This window comes from Mizuhopecten yessoensis, unplaced genomic scaffold (assembly GCF_002113885.1).
Source record: "Mizuhopecten yessoensis strain PY_sf001 unplaced genomic scaffold, ASM211388v2 scaffold8131, whole genome shotgun sequence".
In the NCBI taxonomy this organism is placed as follows: Eukaryota; Metazoa; Mollusca; class Bivalvia; order Pectinida; family Pectinidae; genus Mizuhopecten; species Mizuhopecten yessoensis.
In genome coordinates this window covers 32623-57690 of record NW_018407394.1, presented here as the reverse complement: position 1 = coordinate 57690, position 25068 = coordinate 32623, and the positions used below count along the sequence as shown (strand labels likewise).

The 25068-nt window shown below is 34.5% G+C and overlaps 1 protein-coding gene across 3 annotated transcripts in view; it reads left to right on the top strand.

The window, feature by feature from the left end:
• Positions 1-24448, top strand: part of LOC110455070 (uncharacterized protein YqhO-like) — a 59238-nt gene extending 34790 nt beyond the window's left edge. Inside the window, exons 2-15 of one of the 3 annotated variants that reach the window (XM_021504989.1) lie at positions 1665-1730; positions 9621-9763; positions 12006-12156; positions 14932-15074; positions 15961-16096; positions 16531-16632; positions 17059-17189; positions 17456-17541; positions 17992-18067; positions 18304-18369; positions 18602-18697; positions 20433-20591; positions 20806-20901; positions 21673-24448. In XM_021504989.1, the coding sequence (XP_021360664.1) occupies positions 1676-1730; positions 9621-9763; positions 12006-12156; positions 14932-15074; positions 15961-16096; positions 16531-16632; positions 17059-17189; positions 17456-17541; positions 17992-18067; positions 18304-18369; positions 18602-18697; positions 20433-20591; positions 20806-20901; positions 21673-21762 (1530 nt within the window). In that variant the 5' untranslated portion in view covers positions 1665-1675 and the 3' untranslated portion in view covers positions 21763-24448. Of the gene's footprint in view, positions 1-1664; positions 1731-2807; positions 3067-9620; positions 9764-12005; positions 12157-14931; positions 15075-15960; positions 16097-16530; positions 16633-17058; positions 17190-17455; positions 17542-17991; positions 18068-18303; positions 18370-18601; positions 18698-20432; positions 20592-20805; positions 20902-21672 lie in introns of those variants that run through there. The other 2 variants (XM_021504990.1, XM_021504991.1) reach the window with 2 other exon arrangements.
• Positions 24449-25068: the final 620 nt, after the last annotated feature.

Here is a 25068-nt window from a genome sequence, read left to right as displayed (position 1 = left end):
GTGCCATTTTCGATGAACAAGACACGTCCGATGTACACAATTTGCTCCTAATCATTTGAGTTTGGAGTTATTAAAGTCATTATTTTTTATCTGGTTTGTTTTTGACTCCTGTGGTTACTTTGTTCGTATGAAATTTGCTTTTTAACTTTGTCTATATTATATGTAAATTAAATAAAACAGCCAACATGAAAGAAGTCATATAATGCATTGTTTATTACCAGAAATAAATACGGTTTAAACTAAAAGCAGTCAATCCATATTTATAAATTGTTGAAAACATAAGTTGTTGCGAACATATCCTGCATCATTGTCACATTCAATCTTCTTAATATGGGAGGAAAGCCCAAATAAATCGAACAACAAATGATTATGCATGTGTTCGAGGAAAGTGTATCTGAATGATGTAGATGTATTAATTATATGTTTTCATATTTACATTTCAATAAAAAAGCATTTTATTGTTCATATTGTAACAAACAAACCATATTGTAGTATGTAAGGTATTAGAGGTTTCCTAATAAAAGATCATTGGTTATCACGTAAATCTAACTCGAGTTAATTAATTTTCGATTTGTACAATGACACGAGGTTCACCGAGTGTATTTAAGGATGTGCCGAGTAAATACAAAACGAACGTTTTATTTTCTTTAATCAACTAAGAAAGGATACAATTTTACCCGGTTTGGGGTTTATATCCAATCATATTGCACGTGTTAAATGTTATCTGGATAAACGTTACATAATACAGTGTTATATATATCACTCATACTTAACGTCAGGTACCAGGGACCGTACTTCATGGGATAGTTAGATTGTGTAATTTTAACTATGTTTTTTCTTTTCTTTTGAACGTCTGTATATAAGGATAAACTTTCTCGGGTGCACTAATATATGGGGATTACCATACCTGTGATAATGCAGTCACTTTTTCACGTGTCAATCGGAATTTATATCACCATATTCAAAGTTATAAATAACCATTTACGTTTCCGTTCTGTTTGACATTTGAGGACAGAGCTATTTACCAGGTCTATTTACCATGGACTACATTAACTCTTCTTTGTAGAACGCTAGGATAGATTGATTCTTTTCAGTATTACTCATCAATTTTGCATGAAAACCTCTTCATATGTGTATTTAAAATACCTCATTTCAAAAACTCTCCTCCTTTTATTCATTACCATTTCGTACCAGAACAATATCCATATCAATATTTACACTGACAACTATTCTTTCCCTAAAAGTAAGTGTGATCTCTATCTTTATTTACAACATGGCTTTCTACTAAACTGTAAGATTAGCGGGGCGATTTCGTCTTTCCGATCATGAACTTTCCCTCTCTTGATAGCAACATCCCTAACGTCCCCTACGTCCCCTACCTTCCTTCTTTACTTAGCGCAGTTGATTCGGTACTCAGGAACTTGCTCCGAACATCATGACTACTACGATAGATGTCGTTTACAAAGATGCAGATTGATGAAAACTTTGGACAAGCTTCTACTTTTCAAGGGTATCCATATGAATCTTTCCTTTGTTGATTTTTTACACTAGCTTTGTGGATTTTGAGTTAGAATCGTGGTTTTGTTGACACTTCAGTATTTATTCTTTTAATGTTTTTTCCCCACATCATTTCTATTTTTCTTTGTTTTTGTTTTGTTTCGTAGAACTGCAGGACATGGGGAATACAGTTAGCCATCAAGTATTCGAACCTGACGCAGATCTGGATGAATGTAAAGTATTTTTCTTATTACAGTGAAAATGTTTTTGTTGTATGTGCAGCTGAAATGTTCTTCTTGTGCAGACATCATCTCGATAGTATGTGTGACATATGAGTTAGAATATACAACTTATTGTAAACATTAAATTTATCAGTAGAAATATGTAGCGCTATTTCTCAGATAGATACGTTTTAAATATGATTTTATTAAAGAATGTGCCTAAGTGTTGCTTTTATACATCAATGAAACAAGATTGCATCTGTATCTACTTTGACCATATATGTATATATATATATGTTTGGAAAGATAAATACATATACCAAGACTTTGTGTATATCGAAGTATATTTCCATGTTTAAATTTGAACTTAAACAACACATTTAATATGAAATAGGCACTGTCTATAAGCGAGCCCACATAGTTCGGACACCTTAATGATGATAGTGTAGATCTCGGGCCCCTGCAGCGCCCCAGCTAAGGGCTTTAAGATTAAAAAACGAACAGAATCCCTCCTTAGGACAAAGATGCGACAAATATTCTGACCTAAACCTTGCACGCCAAATCTGGTTAAAGCATAGGTCACAGTGAGGTCATACAACTGGAGTGACCTTCTAAGTTCTTGCACTGTGCACGCTGCCATCCAAAGCTGTCGTTTTTCACCAAATCTGGTTACCCCAGGTGAAAGAGTATTGAACAAATGTCCCTGACAAACTTTTCTGACGGACGGACAGAGGGGGCCGGTGCAAACCTAGTCCCCCGTCCCCAATTAGTTCATGGATGTTTGCCTAAATTGCCTAGCCCGATGCCCCGAACTAGTAAAAAATGTCTATGTTCACTATGAAACATGATTTGGGCTTGTATTTTTTTCTTCAAAATAAACCTGTAAACTATACATTAATGTAGTTCACTTATTACTATGTTGTATATCTTAGCCTTGTCCCTTGCATGAGTGCATTCCTGGGTGGTGACAGACTTGGCTGGGGAAAACTTTGGTATTTGTCTATAATAATAATAATAATTTGAGGATCCTATATACCGCTTAATTACAACCTAGTTCGTAGGTCATCTTGAAGTGATAGGACCTTTGCAACCAGCCAATATCAATCTCAACTCCCTGGGGACCATACATCCATTGCTGCCATTCGGGCACTCACAGTTAGCATTCTACAATTATAGCACTGCCCAACCACATACTCATTTATAGCTGAGTAGACTGGAACAAGAGGAGCTAAGTATCTTGCTCAAAGATACAACACAGTGCCGTGCCATGACTCCAACCCGCAAACCCTTGGTCACGAGCCCAGTGTCGTACCACTAGACTACCGTGCCTCTGGATTGCCAGTACAATGTAGGTGATTTTCATTATAGGACACTTATTTCAACCATTTCAATGTTATAAGGTCACCATGCTGGGGTGACAGGACCCTGGGACCAATCACAGTTAGTATGTGTATTAATCTTTTTATGGCCTGCAAAGCGCATGGTCATTTCTAAGAACAGACAGACAAACAACAAACAACTGATCAATACAGCATCCTTCAATTACAAGCTTTACCTGGTCTGTAGGTGACATGCAAAGGCAATAAAATTAGCTCAAAGATGATTCTCAATCGGTATTAGGTAGCTATGGTACCCATTTTGTACCTCTAAACCAGCATTCAATTTCTCAATATTCCAATAGCAATGGCTGCAATATCCATTCTGTTTGAATAACCATATGATAAAAATTTAATCATTTACATTTTGATGTAAGAAAGCATTATATTGTGACCATATTTTGTACCAGTATCTTCAGAATCCAGATGCTGCAATAGATATAAACAGGACCATTGCAATAACAAAAGAGAAGTGATAAATATACAACAGTGATCTCACCAAGTTATACATGAGATACATGGACCTGAGTTGTAAAGCAATGATGTTATTTGTTGCAGTGATGTAAAAATCACACAAAAACAAAAAAAAAGTTCATATAATCCGTAAAAAAATAAAACGTTTTTTTGAATTCCTTGAGAGAAATTCATATTATGAGTGACCAACATATATAATTGATATCATTTATGGTGGGTACATATCTGTCTGACATACAGTATATATCGCTGACATTTTCGAAAAAAAGGATATAGTGGAGGAATGAATAACACAGTGAAAATGAAATAACAATTTCAGTTATAGCGACTTAGGACCTTTCCATCCATGAAGAGTGTTTGATTCTAGCATATCTGGATCTGAAGAAGAAGAATGTTGAAATTTCAGCCAATTTTCCCTCTTTTGCCCCTCCCTATAGGCCCTAGGGAAGGGCCAGGTTCTTAATTTTCATACCATAAAATCCAGTCACATGATGGTCATTCCAACCAACTTTGTTCCCACTGAGAGTAAACAAATATACATGTACCCAAAAGTGTTTTTTCCCAATATAAAACAACAGTAAGGCCAAAAACAAGATTACATATGCTTTGGATAACCTGATCATGACCTGCCTTAAATTTTCCTGTGGACCGTAGGGAACATTTTAACACCTGCTTTGTATCCATGAAGATCATTTTAATTAATAGTCTGGCAAAGATCACAAACACTTTAATTCTTCCTGTTATGGTCATGGGATCCTGACCACATTCTTGACAGAATAATAACCATTGAAATGCATAGAAATTCATTTAAATTCTTACATTTGTTATTACCCTGTAAGTATATATTGATCCAATAAATTAAAATGAGATTCTCTGGAATGTTGCATGAAAACCTTTTGTTTTGTTTGAGCCTAAACATTAACCCCTTCTAAAGGAGGAATGAATGATCCAGAGGTAGTAACAAAATCCTAAATTTGGAACAGGCCTACATGACCTTAATTCCATCTATGAAAAGTAATTGAATCTTGCATTTCTGTGCCTGAATTAGACCGTTGAAAATTAAGTCAATTTACCTCTGTTGGGCTCAAACCCCTTGCAGATTAGATCCACATGTAATTCATAAATTTGGCTTGCATTTGTCCATGGAACTTTCCTTCAAACTAGAAAATGTCTGTAAGACATAAATGCCCCCCTGCCATGTAAAATTAGTTTCAGTGTTCTATAAAAAGTTACAACCACTTTGATCTTGATACCCTGAAACATGCAAACACACAAGGTACTACACTTCAAGTTGATTTTAATATTCATGTTTTTTCGGTATGTAATTACCATTTCAATTATCTCCATATTGAATTATGTTGCGAAGTGTTTAAATTGAATCAGTTGATTATTTTCTATATATAGCAACAGTGACCTTGGCCTTGACCTTGGAACCCCGAAACACAACAATGTCCGAACTATGCTCATATTTGACCTTTGCATAAAGTTTGACCAAAATCCATGAAGGAATGAAGTTGCTAAGTGTTTGAATTGAATCAGTTGATGATTTTCTATATGTATATATAACAACAGTGACCTTGGCCTTGACCTTGGAACCCTTCAACACAACAATGTCCGAAGTATACTCATACTTGACCTTTGCACAAAGTCTGACCAAAATCCATGAAGGAATGAAGTTGCTAAGTGTTTACATTGAATCGGGACGGGGACGGACATGGGCAACACTATATGCCCCCCCCCCCCAAATTTATGGAGGGTTGTACCTAATAAAATTAATAAAGTTTGACTAAAATCTGTCAAAGAATGATGTTGCTAAGTGTTAACATTGAATCAGGATGGGACGGACGGGACGGGTGTTTACATTGAATCGGGACGGGGCAGACATGGGCAACACTATATGCCCCCGCCTTTTTATGGCGTCGGCATAACTGAATTGGTTACTATGATGGACAAATGGCATTCACAAGAGGTCAACAACAAGACTTTGAAAACAAAGAATATCCATTTTCTAGCTTAAGTTCACAAATCATAAATGTAATACTCACTGCCTACCAAGATGTTCGAATGTCCTGTTGTTGTATGCAGTAAAGAACAAATTAACAAGTATATATATATATATTCATATGAAATGTACCTAGTAATGGGAAATGAGTTGTATATAATTAGAAGTTTATGTTTATATATGTTTGTAGTATTAACATAATTTCAAGTTGTACTAGTATTTCCACCAGGATTTGAACCTGGGTCTCCCACCAAAGAGTTGCGGGTGTGATGATCACTACACTATAGAAATATATATAGCACAACTACCGGTAACCTTTTCTTTCAAGATTTTTTTTCCATTTTTAAAATGTTTTAACCTTTGCATTTATATTTACATTCTCCTTCTGCTTTTGTTATTACATTTGAAATTAATATAACGGTATTATCCAAGTGTATGCCAGACTCAGAACTACAATTTGCAATGTGTAAAAATTAATTATGATTTTTTTTTTCATTCCAAGATATATACCAGTAAAATAAAGATCCTTAATTTTCCATTATTATTAATTATGATTCTGCAATATAATTGTCAAAAATAAGATTGCACACATATACTGGTACATTCAGGTTATTCATGACAAGTTATCACAGTAAACTCTCCCCAGTTGAATCTCTACATTTACTTGTAGTTGACAGGGGAAACCCCTTAAATTCCTATAATCATAAGAGCCTTCATACAATATGTTTCAATTTTAGATACATTTAGTTATCAAAATGGTAAACCTTATGAAAATTGAGGGTATAGATTTTAGGATGTGTAAACACCGGATAAAAAGTGTTGTTGTTATTTACTGGTGTGTATAGGTTTATTATTAACCGAAAGTACTAGTATCCTGAAACTGAGCCCCTGTGTGTTATCCATATGACTATACACCTATGTTCCAAACTTCAGCTAGATATTTGAAAATTGACAGAGTTATTATAAATTGAACTTTTACAATTGGTGGCCTGGTACATGTGTGTAAAGAAATCTACAGATCGTGAAGCATCTTCAAACTGTATTTCTAAAATTAATCTAAAATGTAATCGACATCAGAAGATATGTTATTCATATTCATGACTATAACAAACTTTATTGGATGCACAAAACCAATACATCAAAAAGTTAAAAGCTTTTAAGGGTGCGTCAGTTATGAAATTATTTAGATTTGCTCAAGATAATATTAATGATTTCAACTTCTGAAAACAAACCTGACGTGTTCACAGCTGCAAGGCTTTTAAATTACCTCCAATACAATACAGTCAAAACCTGCCACANTTGGATGCACAAACGGTGTGTCAGTTATAAAATTATTTAGATTTGCTCAAGATGATATGAATGATTTCAGATTCTGAAAAGAAACCTGACGTGTTCACAGATGCAAGGCTATTAAATTACCTCCAATACAATACAGTCAAAACATGCCATACTACAGTGTACATATTATATAATTGTGTAAATTTTATCTCGATGCCTAGAGCTATGAAATATATATAATGCAAATAAAATATTAAAGCAGTGCTCGTCATGTAGTTGTTTACAAACTAACAACTCAATTATGTAAACACCTCACAAACGTGATTTTTTTAAAAATATTTATCTTGACTGGACTTGATCTCTGAGGAAGTGTTGCATCAATAGTCTTAATGTAGGTGTTTGTGACCAGGTATCTCAATGATCTATGATAAGTGTTTGTAACCGGGTATCTCAGTGGTCTATAGTGAGAGTTTGTTACCCCAGGGATCTCAGTGGTCTATAGTAAGTGTTTGTGTAAAGGTATCTCAGTGAACTATATTTTTTGTGAGCAGGCATCTCAGTTATCCATAGGTAGTGCGTCTGTTACTGTTCCTACTAGGTACATGTAACTCAGTGAACTATTACCGGTGATTGTGACCAGGTATCTCAGTGGTTTATAGTATAATTAGAGTGTGTGACCAGATATATGAATGACCTGTAAGTAGAGTTTGCGAGTGACCACGTATCTGAATGGATTATACACGTAGTTGAAAATCGACTAAAACGTTACATGTAATCAGTTAATCAATTGTTCATTTTCATATTTAAGAACTGATTATTTCACACGTTTCGAAAAGTGAAACGTATAAAAATTAGTGAAAGTCATGGACCCAGGTCTAGTCTAATTCCTTGGTGGATTGAGGAATCATATCTATATGTAGCTTATTTTTCCAGATCTCGTGAGCTACGTCCCCTTAACACCTTTCGACTCATAGGTCAGACCATGGAATTAAATTGCTTTTTAAGTCCGTGCTAGAATTGACCATTTTCAGCCAGTAATTAAACTTGTTTAATTATTCTGTAACCTAATGATTTCATCATGAAACAACTAAAAAGACAATTGGCAATTTGACACTCTAAAGTGTTTTTTTTTTATTTACACATCTTTTATAATTATTTATATTTTGTAATATTTTATTTTGAGCACACATGAAAAAAATAAAAAGGTTGGCAAGTATGCAATTATCATTTATTACCATATATCATTTGTTTACAAAAAAAATAAGTGCAATTAACGCCTTTATTAAATACAGATACAATTAAAGGTAGAACAAATATTAGAAATAATAACGTTAATGGAAAAAGACATTGTACATGCAGGGATGCATAGTCCACTACACATCCCTGGTACATGTAAAGGGGACTTATTTATTTCAACAAATTTTATTGGACAATTTTTTTTAACAATTGGATGAGACAAGAGGCTTAGCCTATATAAGTCTTCTCTTAACCGGTATAGATGGACAGAAAGCATAAACAAGTGACGTATCTATTTATTGCTTTACATTTTACTGTAAGAAACAGCTAGATGAAAAAAATTTGCAAATCACATCGAAGGTTTTATTTAATAAAAACTTAAATTTCCCTTAATGTGGGAATACTGATGAAATTTCCCAATTTTTGCCAAATGCCAATGATATTTTCCCAATTCCTGCTCAGGAACCCTTTCCCAAAATAGCTGGCAAAAACCCTGGTAATAATGTTGACTTGCTTGTTATGTTTTGTTATATTTTCTTTTAGAAAATCTTGAGGCTGCTCTGTTCTTGAATATTTTTTTTGTTTTATGTTAAATATTTCAAAATTATAATGTATATATTTATTTCCTAAATATCTTAGACAAGATTTCTCAAAATATTTACAGTGTAGGAAATCTTCTAGAATGGATGTTTAATTAATGATTTTATAGCCTGGCTAGAAGCTATTACATGTAATTACTGTACATACAATGTGACACAGTTGATATTTAGGCTTGCCTTGCTAAAATTGGCCATTTTCAGCCAATAAACTTGCTCAATAAACTTATTCTGATTGAATATAAGACCTAATGGTTTCATCAGAAAGAACTCAAAAGATGATTGATGTACACTCAAGTGTTATTTTTACCTAGGGGGCATAAACACGTGACATTTTTGAAATCAGTAGACCTTAGAGTCAAACATAATACCTGTCTGTGAGAGGTCAATACTGGTAAAATTCGCTCAATAGCTACTCTTGTCGATCAGTAGGCCTTTACCCTCTCGTGTTCTTATTCCCGGCGAAGTTGATCTGTTCCGGTCTTTTCAACCAATCAAAATGTAGAAAATTTTGAAGCCCGCGACTTTCAGACCACAAATATTTGTATTGCTTAACCTGATTCGTCAAAAACATCGAAAACTTTTAATTGTTAAACCCGTTTTAACAAAGAAACATTTCAAACCATAACAAATACGTTTGCAAAGTTTATGCAAATAAGTTACGATGTGAACATATTTTCTATTCCCACAGAGATGTTTAAAACGGTGATTTTTTAACTTCTGATCTATTAAAAACCAATCAGAGCGTCGCAAATTTTAAAGTCCGTTCTGCACGATGAAAAGAAAAAAGATCGCATGGTATTGTAGTTTCGTTTTGTGTTACTATATATAGATTTTTCCTTGAACTATATATAAACCACGCATACGATACAAAAAGAGCTCGCTGCGCTCGCTATTAAGTAAGCAGTAAAAAAGCTTCATCAATCATATATGTTTACAGTTGATGTTTTACCACCGGAACCCCCTACAGAGTTAGAGCTACAAGCTAGACAAATCCTCCCAGCAGAGTATGATTATCCATTTGAAAATATTGTATTTGAAGGAGGTGGCAGCAAGGGGATGGCCTACTGTGGTGCGGTTCGGGTACGTTTTATGAAGTTACACATGACTTATATATAGATGTAATTATACACAACCCTGTTATCATTTGTTCCATTTTCTCAACTTCAACAACTAAACAAGTCTGTCAAGCTTTCTCCAATTTTGTCATTTAAATTTATTTAATGCTACTAGCCGATTTCTACGATGGCCGATAGCAGCCGACACAAAACAACAACAATATAAGACATTTGTGTACATGTACACTTTTTAAAAACTGTACATGTACACAATATAACTACATGTGCTATTAACATTCCTTAACGGTTCGGGTCAACTTGATATTTCACACGTGTCTGATACGGCGGTGAATATAAAGACCAAACGACAAGGAAAGGGAATATGTTCATAAATCAGCGAAGAGGCGATAAAGGTCACCACACAGTGTTGCTACGTAGACTGTGCAAAAAAATATTTCACCAGTTGTGCTTGAAGGCGACTAAATCTCATTACCTGAAAATGGATATAATAGAAAAGTTTGACATTAGTTATTATCAAGTGTTTCATTTTCTTAATCTTTTCTTTGTATGTTGATTGGTCTTATGTCCTATTTTTTAATTTGAAAGAAATGAAACAGACATAAACCATCGTTATACGCATATCTATGTGGGCTTTACCTAATGTATGGATTGGAGTCATAAAGTAGAACGTTGCATTGTTCAGTGTGAATAGTTGAGTACTAAAGTCAAATATAATATAATACTTACTGTAACAAAAGTTGTATGAAGATTGCGCTAAGAAAATAACTAGTGTTTTATATCAAAGCCAATAGCCTTCAAGCTTGTGAATATGTCACATGGAACACTTTAAATTACGTATGTTGGGTTATTGAGTTAAAATTATAATTCTTTATACAAATTAAGTAACTATATATTTTTGTTTTGTCTCCAACCACTACTCCAAAAATCACATAAAAATTATTGAATATTTGGTATACCTCTGAGTTGTGACCGTCTAGTACTGTTTGACTTCTGGGGAATCTAGTAATGTCCTTGTCGTTTATCAGCCGCCGTATCAGACACGTGTGAAATATCAAGTTGACCCGAACCGTTAAGGAATGTTAATAGCACTTGTAGTTGTATTGTGTACATGTACAGTTTTTAAAAAGTGTACATGTACATAAATGTCTTATATTGTAGTTGTATTGTGTACATGTACAGTTTTTAAAAAGTGTACATGTACATAAATGTTTTAAATTGTAGTTGTTTTGTGTCGGCTGCTATCGGCCATCGTAGATTTCACAATATTTGAGATAAAAAAAACCTGAATCTAGTTTAGTTGATGTATGTTCACATATCCTGTGATAGCACACATTAGCTACCTTCCTTTGCAATATGTGTATGACATCTTTTGAAATTCCATTAGGTATTTCCATGTAGCTCGGTGGAATGTGACGTCTTGACGTGCTTCTTTATGCCAAATTTATTTTGAATTAGCTTATGTTCAAATTCAGTTCTTATATCCATGAATACTTATGGACTACCGCATCGTGTATAATCACCGTTCTATTACGGTGTGATTTGATTTGTGTTGTCTAGATCATTTCGACCCGAATGTAAGGGTCACTCATTGCTGATAACCTTCTTTTTTTTATCGTAAAACTGATAAATCAGTGACGACGAATTTGAAGAAGGTAGTAACAACCGATACCATTAGAAATTGTTGCAAGGACAATATTTAAAGTAAGCAAATTTATTACACACTGGAAAAATAGATATTTGACCTCGAATATGCTGATAAGAAATCGATTATGTCGAACCTGTATGCATATACTCAGGTTTTTTAGTATGACGATTTTATAGCACTGTTTTCCGGAAATGTCAATTTATTACCTACTTATCTTAATAAATTAACCTCAAAAATTTGAACTAAGCAATGACGTTATATTAAGGGTATATTGGTAAGAGTGTACAGTGGCCATAGGGGATATTTTTGTACAATGAATAACCCCTGTAATAGTACATGTATCAAATTTGGCATATACATGATGAAGTGGACTATGTGGGCTTCATATTTAAAAGAAAAATCGAATTTGGTTTGAGACAACATGTTTGGCCATTTACAAATCTATGTCTACAAAACAAAAGCTAGCTTTTTATGTAGTCTATTTTTGTAAACATTGACAACAATATTCGGTATTCTATATAATGGTGACATCCAGTTATACACCTGTATGCGATTTTCTACTACAGTGATGTGATAAATATTTCATAATTTCTACTTTCAGGTACTTGAAAATATAGGTTTGTTTCCACAAATCAAACGCTTTGCTGGCACCAGTGCCGGTGCTATCACTGCCGCCTTGCTCTCAGCCGGATACAATTCACATGACATCGAAACATTCATGAAGAACGACCTCTCCAAAAACTTCATGCTCGGTCTGTAATAGTATATTTAACGGAAGGTTTAGCATAAGTACAAAGTTTTATTTTGTATCAACACGCTAAGATTCACCATGATGATCCTGCTGTTTTCTTTTATCTTTGATTCAAGGCTGTAACGATCACTGACGCATTGGTATCTAAACACGTTTTACTTGTACAGCGTGAGAAGCTTCGGAAATTCTGTGCGTTTAGAATACTTAATTATTACATACACCTTTTTTAACTACTTTACTGTTACACACACTTTTGTTGTTGTTGGATAGACCTATTGGATACTTAGTGACAAAATAACCCTCTGTGGAGCAGCCCCTTTTCATGTGGATACTCTACCTGACTGTTACATCTCGTTTTTGGTGGACACTCTACCTGACTGTTACATCTCGTTTTTGGTTGATAATCTACCAGACTGCTACATCTCCTTTTGGATGGATTCTATGCCCGACTGTTACTACTATTCCTTTTTGGTGGATACTCTACCTTGCTGTTACAAATGTATCCTTTTTGTGGATAGACTGCCGGAATGTAACATACATTTCCCTTTTGTAGATAGACTGCCGGAATGTAACATTAATTTCCCTTTTGTGGATAGACTACCGGAATGTAACATCCATTTCCCTTTTGTGAATAGACTGCCGGAATGTAACATACATTTCCCTTTTGTGGATAGACAGCCGGAATGTAACATTCATTTCCCTTTTTTGGATAGACTACCGGAATGTAACATCCATTTCCCTTTTGTGAATAGACTGCCGGAATGTAACATACATTTCCCTTTTGTGGATAGACTGCCGGAATGTAACATATATTTCACTTTTGTAGACAGACTGCCGGAATGTAACATACATTTCCCTTTTGTAGATAGACTGCCGGAATGTAAAATTCATTTCCCTTTTGTGGATAGACTACCGGAATGTAACATACATTTCCTTTTTGTGAATAGACTGCCAGAATGTAACATACATTTCCCTTTTGTGAATAGCCTGACGGAATGTAACATACATTTCACTTTTGTGGATAGACTGCCGGAATGTAACATACATTTCTCTTTTGTGGATAGACTGCCGAAATGTAACATACATTTCCCTTTTGTTGATAGACTGTCGGAATGTAACATACATTTCCCTTTTGTGGATAGACTGCCGGAATGTAACATTCATTTCCCTTTTTTGGATAGACTACCGGAATGTAACATACATTTCCTTTTTTGTGGACAGACTGCCGGAATGTAAGATACATTTCCCTTTTGTGGATAAACTGCCGGAATGTAACATACATTTCCCTTTTGTGGATAGACTGCCGGAATGTAACATACATTTCCCTTTGGTTGATAGACTGCCGAAATGTAACATACATTTCCCTTTTGTGGATAGACTGCCGGAATGTAACATACATCTCTTTTTTGTTGATAGACTACTTTGACTGTTACAATGATGTTGGTTTTTATTGTGTAATGACTACCAGACTGTTTCATGCATATACTACTTTACTTTTACATAAACGTTTGTGTTGGTATGTTATTTGAATACTTCATACACCTTCTTTTGTTTTTTGACAATTTGAAATTATCAAACATTTCCTTTGGCAAATTAACTACTTGACTTTCTTGAACGCCTCCTTTTTTGGCATACTGGTTTGTTAGATAAATCGTCCATTTTTAATAGCATATCTCTTTTTTTCATTTTCTTGTTAAATGAACTTTTCAAAGCTTAAACAATCACAAACCATATAAAAGCAGCTACACCATATACAAATGTAATAGGAGTCCAGCAAGTAATGATTTTAAAAATATATTTTTAAGTTCTTAATAATCAATAATCAAAATATTTGAATGATAAGCATATTATTTGTACTTCCTTGTAGTCAATGCGAACCTGGCAATGAATGTTTACTCAATACATTATTATTATTATGATTATTATATATAACAGCTGATCAGTGTGTTTTTAACACGCTGCTCACCATGAATCAAACAAACGTCATGGTTCTTAAGTATCGAGTATAACTGACATGTGAATCAGTAAACTCTTAACCAAAGCATATAAAAAACAACCCACATAAATTAACATAACGTGGTCTGTACACGACAATCGTTTTCAAATTGACTGTCTTTGTTTATGTGGCTATGTCGATAAACTCGTGTTGTTTGACATGTCAAAGATTAACGATCAAAACATGTCGCCATGCTTATGTATTACATAATTGGTACAACCTCCTTAGCCTGACTGCTAACGCCAGTGTACCCAAAGTATCCAGCTGAATTTCAATTTATTTTATACCGTAGTAACAATTCAAAAATGTTTGTTCGTTTTTTATAAACAAATACCGTCAATATTTTTTTTCTGTTACAAGTTGATATCTCAGCAAAGAGGTTCTTTAAAGAGAACGTAAAATGTTAACAGGATAACGTAGGTTCTTTAACACGTGTATCTGGACCCTGAAAGGGACACTTTGGTATTTTGTTAATACTGAGGGTTTAATGATCACAATTAGCAGAAAGAAGCTTCTGAATTGGTTTTGTCTGCAAACTACATCGGATTTAAAAAAATGTTTCCTCAAAATTATATTCAAATAAAAAGCCTGGCACGTAAAAGAAATTCTTAATTCTAAACTTTAACTGTATTTGCAACAAAGAACAGCAACAAATAAAGCCGATGTACAGTGTAATCTATATAAAGTTTCATGTAGTGAAAACTATTTCCCACAAGTGTCACGTTTTGGGTACTCTCCCTTTTTTAATTTATCCCATTAATGTTGATATTTTGTTTCCAGATGGCTCATTTCTTTGGAGATGGTTTACATGCTTACCGAGGTTTATATTGGGGTACGGATTAAGTCCTGCCACACAAATCAACGAGTGGCTTGGTGATAAGCTACGCAATAAAACTGGCAGTGCTGATGTCACTTTCGAGCAGGTATACAGTTTATTTTAATTGAATATCACAACCTGTAAAACCACTGTTGTTTTGTTGTGTATCGAAAGCCTATATACATTTTTGTAAGTGTTTGTGTGGTTAATAATAATAATAATACTGGACGCAGGCATGCCTATATATCCAGATCACAAAGTTTAACATCAGTGTATATGATGAAGTCCCGAACATGAATAAATTCATTGTTATCTATCTCGTGGTTGAAAAAAAGCATGCAGGTTGTCCCCAGTGTTTATCCAATCGGGATTCAAATGTTTTGACTGTTGGTGACGTAACCACGGCATCTGGAAGGGAGTTCAATCATTAACAATACGCTCACTGAAAGAATATTTAAGTCAAGTTTAGTCTACTCCTTCGTTTTATTAGTGTCAAAATGTGTCCTCTTGTTCTTTTGTTACTATTTGGAATTAAAAATCCTTCTGTGAAAACTCGATCATATCCTCCATATGTTAATTTATATACTTGGATCATATCTCCTCTCAACCTTCTATGTTGGTGGTTTTTGTTAACCCCTCTCGTTTACATGCATTATTTTACATAGGTATCAGTCCCGTTCATTTAATATTTGCTCGCTTTTAAACAAATAGTCCCTCTAATTCTATCTTATTCTCTTTACAAATTTTCCTTTGTGAATGTTTTAATGCCATTATATTTAGTTATACATGTTAATCAGACAAACTTGATGATTATCTTAAAGTTGACCTCCTTGTTCACACTTTATCATTCTGATATTCGGGTCTTTGGCCTTGCACGAAGGCACATTCATGGACGTGCTTAAACATTTCAAATTACCATTCGGTTATAGCTTATTTGATTGTATAAGTAACTTTATGTATAAAGTATACCTGTTCTTCGTCATCTGCTTTAGCTTTACGACAGGACCGGTAAAGAACTTTGCGTTGTTGTCACTAACGTCAACAACATGTCTGAGGAGTATTGCCATCCTAAAACCACACCGGATATGCCCGTTAGACTCGCTGTGCTCATGTCCATGTCAATTCCAGGTATTAATTAACATCATCACAATATAGTCAATATTTCTGAATACCTGCAGAATGTTTTTGTATTTTGGTATAAAGGGTCGAACAAATGTTGTTATTCTAATTGCGTAATTTTGTGTTATATAAGAATAGTTTTGTGTATACAATACATGCTGATATTGCTATGACTAACAGAACTGCTAATTGATGTTCTTAGCGACTACTACTGTATACCGTGACACTCTCATTCGGTGAACGTCCGTACAGATATTATTTCTAATCAAGCAGTGTTATTTTTTCCCTTCACCATGGAACAAATGTAATGTATGATGCATAGTAGCACTAGCCATAAAAAAATAATAATGTATAAAGGCCTGGTGAAATTCGGTCGATCATTTTGGTGTGATTAGGTGACAGGTTTTCACCCTTTAATGAATTGCCTTGATATTATTCTACAGGCATGTTCCAGGTCGTAAAGTACAACCACAATGCACGTGCATCATCCAACATGTATATTGACGGAGGAATTCTGTGTAACTTCCCAATCCACTGCTTCGATGGTAAGTATCAATACCGATCTTTATCGACCATGATGTAAAACAAAATCAATTGTTCACACGAGTTCTATATGTTTAAAAACTTAGCAGGTGTCTAACATCTTAGTGTAATAAAAACGTATAAAATATATCAAACAAGTAACAAACTAGTTACAAAACGACAACAAAAGATTGTGAGGACACACCAAAACAAAACAGATACCAACATTTATGTCTACCAGATCGTAGGCGTCACTATGTGCCCCAAAAGGTTAAATATTTTCTGCAACACATTTGGTCAAAATGCCGTTTTAATTGATGACCATTGAGGCAGGTCTTGTGGGCTGGAGATTACTCAAAATTATGCATTAGCTCGTTTTATTTTACGTAGTAAGAATATCACATTGACAATATATGTACCATCATAAATAAACCCATATTTATCTACAGGTTGGTGGCTGTCTATGAAGCCAAATGATGCTTTCATCCGCAGATTATATAATCTAAAGGAACTTCCTATTGTCATGAGTAAAGCACACAGATTTGGGGAACGGTCGGACAAAACCCTTGGGTTTCTTGTGGTAAGCATGGCGTTAATATAACATTTAGAAATAACTGTTAATAAAGTAGCCTTTGTATTTCCTACCATAGGAATAGGAATTTGTTTTTGGCACATGAAAACATTTAACATTAGGTCACACGCTGTTCTAAATTGGTCGGTTATCCATCGACAACTTAACGCTATTCAATAATAACCAGCTGGTTCATGTATCACATCTAACGTAATTTCAACAATCAAAGAAAATATGTCTTTACAGCGTGTCATTGATCTCATTTTATATTTAAGTATTCAGAAGCTGAAGCTGACAACTTCAAGTTCTATCTGGAGAAGCGATCGCCAGTACTTGCTCGGTCTAACTCTTCACTTAACAGGTAAGATCCATGTAAAATTGCTTTCGTATGTAGATTTTATGTCAGTTATAAGTTATTCAGAACTCGAAATGTATTCATAGAACCATCTTCTCTTCTGTGTGTAAATGTTGTTGCATAGCATATTGGTAGAAATGACAGATAAAATCTTCATTAGAGCAAATTCGTGTTTTTGTGTACGATTCATTCATAATCTTTCCAGCTCACATTAATGAATATTAACAGATACTATGAGAACATTATCAGTGTAGGTTTGTAGATAAATAAGCACTTATTTAATCTGAAACAACAAATTTTCGTTTGAATATAATGTATCAAATTATACATTTTGATTTTCGGTTTTAAGGGTAAACTATTATATACATATTACAACAAATTAATGATAACTTTGAAAGTTATTAATCTTTATGTATTATTTTAATGGTAGTAAAATCCAAATGTTACGTTAAATAGGAGGCGAAAAACACAATTTCTTGAGCAGGCCAGGGAACGAAAACGTATCGCTGATGCTGTCAATCGCTTCCTTCCGGTAGGATATGATACTGATATTATATTTCAATTATAAGAGCTACATGTATAAAGAACATATGTTTGAGTTTTTCAGATTAAATGCATAAACAGTTCCTTCATGAATGTTGCTAGTTCAATCACGCGACACCTGCTGGATACTTTTAATTAATTTCACACTGCGAAATAATCACTGAATAATGATGTCAAAGTAATTATTGAATTATCATAACTATCTGCATTTTTTTAATTATTAAGCTTGTAGATGAATATGACAAAAACCACGACGGAAAGGTCAATTACCAAGAATTTCAGCAGGTCTACGTAAGTAGATATACAGGTCCATGTTTAAGATTTAATTTTCCTGAAACCAATAAGGCTTGTAACGTTTGTATGTACATTGTAGACGTATGCTATTTGATTTATTTGGTGATTCACTATCAGCAATGTTCACTTGGTAGTCGATTTATTTTGTTAGCATTCGTCATTGTATTACAAACTGCACTGTTGAATAGAAGGCAATTTGACATAAGTGAAAACTAACTTATATGAACAGGACCACTTTCCTGACGAGGACAAACACATTCTGTTTGGTGACCATGCTGGATCAAAGGCTTTGTTTGAAACGCTAGACGAAAACAGTGATGGACAGGTAGTATTTTTATTTATATATTTTCAATTATTCAACAGTTTGTCTATTGTGTCCATGACATGAGTAACTTCCATCTTCTTGAAAGGCATTTTACAACTTTCCTTTTACCATATCTATCATTAACTGTTCACCAGTTTGCTCTGTATTAGAGCGTCGGTGACCTACTTTATTTTCGCGGATGTGATAAGAAGACTTATAACAGATTAAGCATGAGGTTGTAATCTCAACCTGCTTATAACAATTATGAAATCTGAAATAATAAATCCTTCTGTTTTACTGCGATAGACAAAGGCGTTTTTAGTATTACCGAAAGTGAAATTAACAAGACTGTTTGTCACAGGAGAAATTTCAACGCACTTTTGCTGAAAACAAGAAGCATAATGACAGATAGCAAATGTTGAATACACATGAAGATTACCTTCAGCCTCATCCATAACAATGGTTTGCCTTCTGTTTTTGTTTTTGTTGAGCTTTAAGTTTGTTGTTTTGTCAGTTTCTGTTGTTTTCTTTTGTGCATGGACTCTGTGGTATACCATTCTTTGCTTTTTCTAGATTACGTATTAGCATAGTGTGGTCAATGATCCAACATGTTGATTACTCTAAGTGAAGATTTACAGTCAAGATGATTATTTGACCACCTGTATTTAAATGTCATTTGCACTAACAGACCGTTTTTAATGTCCGCTTTGAAGTATTTTTTTATTGTGAACAGAACCTGTATTTAGAGACCACATGTGTTGTGAAATATTTTGAACATCCCGTGGTTGGTTCTTAATAAAACTTTGGCTGTATTATATTCCTCAGAACATGCCCAAGTGTCTTTCAAAATTGATTATAAAAATATGCTATCCTAGTGATATTTGTAATGTTATTTATCTTAAACCAACATCAAAAGAGATAGTATTGTCAAAGCTTACCTTTAAAGATGACATGACTCTTCAAATAAGCCTTTTGTTGAAACTGGCTTTATCAACCAAGTGCCGAAAGCCAGCGGGAAATAATAGATGATAGATTATTTCAGCAATAATCCTTTGCCTTGTCAGAAGTCCTGAAACTCGGAAAAGACACCAATAAGTTGCTGATGTGCTTATTAATTAATTAGTGTCCCGCATCGGAGATGATCTCCGAATACAAAAGAGTATTTTTTTAAATTCCACACGGTAATACACTGTGATATGTCGATGAGCCATTGGGGTTTAAACTTTCTAAGTTCAAGATCAACGTCAGAGTCAGCATTACTAGAGTATACCAGGGGATTCGCAAAGGGGTTTACAAGCTTTTAAGGTCAGGTCACCTTTGCTAAAACATAGCAGGGCGAGACACATGGCGCGACCGAAGTTGACCTGCATAGTGTCTATCTATTTTTTCAAACAGTATTGTTCAGTAGTGAAAAAACAAAACGACAACATGCACACACCTTTATTTTTATGATTTTTCGATTGACATAATGATCGAAAGAAATGCATTATGTGCCGATTTTTCCATCAGATACTTTGGTCTGATTGCATTGCTGCGGAATGGAATGTTAATGAAGTGGCAAACAATGACGTGTTAGTAAATGTAATCAATAAAACATTGATCGCTCGAGGAGTTCGGCAATGCTTTTTTCTCCCCCCCCCCCATATATCAAGTTCAGCTGTGCTGATATTTAGACGAATGTGATAAACGTGATTAAAACCACTCAGTTAAACTTATAAATATATTATCACTACAACCAACTCTTAAATGTTACTAGGTGAGGTTCCAGGAAATAATGCGCTACGTAGAGCGGAAAGGACTGGATGTGAACCAGAAATACCTGGGATACAAACGACAGGATGTTACAAGCCTTACATCCTACGCCCTTACCGTATTTGATACCATGCTCCTAAACCTCAAACGACTGTACATGGAGGTACTTTGTTTCCTTTTCAAACATTTTGTAAATGTTTTCCCCCCCCTCTCATTTTTGACTGAACAGTATGTGGCGGTACAATCGCTATTTCAAAACAGAAAATACTGTGTAATTCCTTTGAATTGTATTGTTGTTTTGAACCGAAGGATGTTCGAGGAACTAGTGTAAGAGAGTGAACCTAATTACCCATATCTTTTTTTACGTTTTATATCAGCATGATGACCTTGAGCGTTCTGTTGGTATAAATACGGGGCATATTGAAACAGCAGACTTCGACCTTGAAGATGAGGACATTGCTTTCATGCTGGAGGTACGTGTCCTTCAATACAATTATATACACTTTATATAACAACGTTATACTTATTCTAATAGAAATGTTTTTAAATTATTCACGTTTTATATTCCTTCCTACGTTTGATAAAATCTTATGTGATGAAAATTGTTGGAATACACAAACAACACAGGGTTTGGAGAAACAATGGAAATTCTTAATGGTCGCCGTCATGATAGCATTGGTATACATTTTATATCCTTGTCTGATAAAAAGACCGATGTTTTTGATTGTACCCGTCAGTGTGCCTTGTTTCTTCGTTGTCATCATACGTTCTGCTTTACTGTCGGTTATACAAATATCAATGTTAATATTTTCTTTGTTCGTTTTTCGCCCTACATTTAACGATGCTGTGTTAAAAAAACATGGCGATCCGATTTTCCCTTCCTGCTTTTAAGATTTTTATTCCCTTAACAGGAGGGACATATTTACTATATATGTAAAAAATGTAACCATGTAAATAACATATTATTAAATTTTATTATAACAGCATAACAAAATGTTATTTCAAAAGTAAAAAAACAAACTGTCCTTGATGTCAATTATGTTCAATTAAATGTATGACAGATCGTCAAGGATAACTGACAAAGATTCGAGGACTTACTTACATGTACAATGAGGATATTTATACTTTAATGTATATCACTTGTATGTTATTCATAGCGTCATATGCTCACGTTAAATGTGTTTGAATCGTGATGTTAAATACTGTTTGATGAATACAGCGTGAATACATTTTTCGTATTTCAGCAAGGAAAAAACACTACAGTTGATTTTCTTAAAATGTATGCGGCGAAGAGGAATGCGAAGTTGGCTGAATCCTCTGGAGAAAGAAACTAGAGCTCGTGAATTCGTCATATGATTACTCAGTCCAATCAGGTGACAGACATTACATTGGACACGGAGCCACAACACTGTAAATTAACGATAAATATTGTACATAAAACAAAAATGGGTAAACTCCTGTTTCTAAACAATAGTTGGTACTAAACAATAGTTGGTAAGTATGGATTGTTAAAAGATTCATGTAGCACAACCAAAAAGTGTTTACATGTGACGTTTCGATGACTAGTCAAAATGTTCTCTGTTAAATTCATTAGACAATAAAACAAAGCGTAGCTGAATCGAGTCATTTCGGTGCATATATAACAACTACATTTACTTGCACAGCGTAGCCGAATCGACATCGATTTGTGGACAACTCATACATAATGTCCACGTTTGAGTACATACGTTTCACTTGTCATTTGTCTGATGAAAGTGACAGAGTAGATACCGTACATGTCATTGCAACGTCACATATGAACACCTTTTGGTTGTGCTACATGAGTCTTTTCACAATCGGTAAAATCCTATGTACAGTATTAGTTTGTTACGAAAAAAATCAGTAACACGTGTTAATGTCTCTTCCCTAGACATGTTTACCCCGCGATGTTGTTTTAAGGGGTACTAGCTCAGGGCTACTTAGCTCAGACTTATGAGGGTTGTTTGGTTTCTTCTTGATCTTTATTTTTATGTAATTGTTGTTGACGGAACTGTGGTAGGTAACTACTGGTGACTGTAGAGTAGAGCGATCATCACTAATTCGAAAATTCAGGGTCCAAATTCCAGACTTGTCATTTTTTCACTTACATATTTACAATCCTGCTCCATATTGTAAAACACAATTGTTGATTTTACTGATTTTCATATTGTTTTATAACTGATTTAAACCCTGGAATATTCCGCAACTGGGTTCTTGTCGGATTTTAATGCTATAATAGTCAGGCTTTAACAAAAATCTCGCCAGTGCATAGATATTGATCTTGGCAGTGGTGCAGTGATCTTGAACCATTCTCTTTCAAACCGATTATAATTTGGGCAAACGTAGGACGACCATATCATAATCTGGTTTAAGAATTTTGAATAATCCTTTTAATCTGGTGTAAATCGTTTATACTCAGTGGGACATTTCAAAAATTGTATTTTAAGTAAATTGCATCATTTTTTTTGTACCGTTAATTAATATATTTTGATTGGCTCGGTATTGTTATACTTTTGAATGTTTATGTTAAACCGCTATTGGAATGGTGCTCGGTCTTATTTGACATGACATATGATTGCATAATCACAACCAATTTATCATAGTATTTATGCCCTTGTTTCTTACATTTATCCAAGTGACAGATCACACCTTTTCTGTCCTTTTCTTTCGATAGCATAGCACAGTCATGAAAAGCCAAATGCTGTTTTGATTAATCAACCCTCATGAAGAAAAAGTCAGTTCAAATTAATTTCAATATTATTCAATTGTGTTCTACTGTTAAGTCTTTCCAGTTTTACATTTTATTACCATAAAGGTCTAGAAACACGTAACGCACCATTATTACTATACCAGTATTGTTATATTTGATCATGATACTAATTTTTTCCTTAATTTATTCATTATTGTAGCTTGTTATTTGCAGCAAATGCTGTAGAAGCCTAACATATCGCTGGGGTTTAGTGTTGTGTTTCTTATAAAAACTATCGTTGGGGTAATATTTTGTGGAAGTGTCGTTTCTAAACAAATCATTTTGTTTCTATGCGAGTTCAGTGTCTGTATTTGTAAAACCAGCCCGGCGTTTAACAATCAAAACTTAACAAGAATACAATTGTCAACTATTGATGATCCTTACTTATAAAAACATATAGTTACGAAAAATACAACTTAAATGCCTCGAGGCTTACCATCAGCAACACACACTTGTTATTTCATTTGTTTATCTGCTTGTTTTTACACCAGTGAGGTTTCACATTTTTTCCGTTTTGTTTTGTTATGTGGATTGTCCTTTCGTCTTCACTTCTTTTCCAATGTACCAGTAAAATAACAATAGCTTACAGCCGATGTGCTTTATGCATAATTTGAAACAGTTTTATCCTCATATCTTTGTAGCATTTTATCCATCTGTCCTCATTAATATGTGTCCATGTCAACTGTGACGTACAGTCCTAAAGGGGAGAGGAAGTAGCTCTCAGTTTATTTTTCAATTTTCTTTACACTAGATGTATGTTTTGTAGCATGTTCAATTTGCAAGAAAAAGGAAATAAGATAATGTTTAATATGCCCAGCACTCTAACTTCATAATTACAATGTTTCATATTAAGGAACTTTTGAAGTCGATTTTACTGTGTTTAACTTTCAAGGACACACGAAAAATAAGACAACGCATTATACGCAAAACTAACCCACAAATAGGTGGTAAACGACCTTTTGATACGAGTTGCTTCCCTTTAATCACCAGGTTGCTGTGGTCGATGTCGGTAGTAAGACACAAAAATGTAACTTTTTGTGGTCTACTTTACAGTTATCACAGTTTAAAGGGGCAGGTCGGGGGGAAAATGTCATATTTGCTAAAATGGCATACACATGTTTAAAATACCTTCTCATGCAATTTACCGATTAAAGAAAATCCTTAATCGTCACCTGATCATGACAGTCTAAAACTCTCAATCGACCCAGACCAGTGATGTAATTTTACCGAACGCGCGTCATCAACAAGGCCAAATGTAAACATCGCGGCGAAAGAAAAAGATGCATGCAAAAGTCATGCGATACGACACAATTGCTCTAACCCATATGAGCCCTCGCCGTAACACACCCGAAAAACCCGTATCAGCCCCCGCCGTATCACACCCCAAAACCCGTATCAGCCCGCAAAACCCATATCACACCCCTTTTGAAAAAAAAAAGAAGTTTTTCAATATTTCAAAAATATAAATAAATCATAAGATACTAGTTTTTATTAGTGTGTATGTAATAAACAGAATAAAACACGTCTTTTTCCATATCACAGCCAGTATCAACCCTCGACCAATATCAGCCATCGGGCCTTCGGCCCTTGGGCTGTTATTGCAGTCTCGGGTTGATACTGGGTGTGATATGGAAAAAGGCATGTATCATTCTCTGTATAGTAATTGCTGTCTTGTCCGCTAGTTGAGTCCGACATGGCACATGACGGCGTGCTATTGTTGTTATTCTCACTGCCTCACTTTCGAAACAACCACGTGACATATATAAACAGATTTGCGCTAAATTTACGCGGGGCTTCCGCGAGATTTCAGTGGTCAAAACTAGACATTGCAAGCAGAATCCGACCAACATATTGCCGTATAACTTTTGGAAGG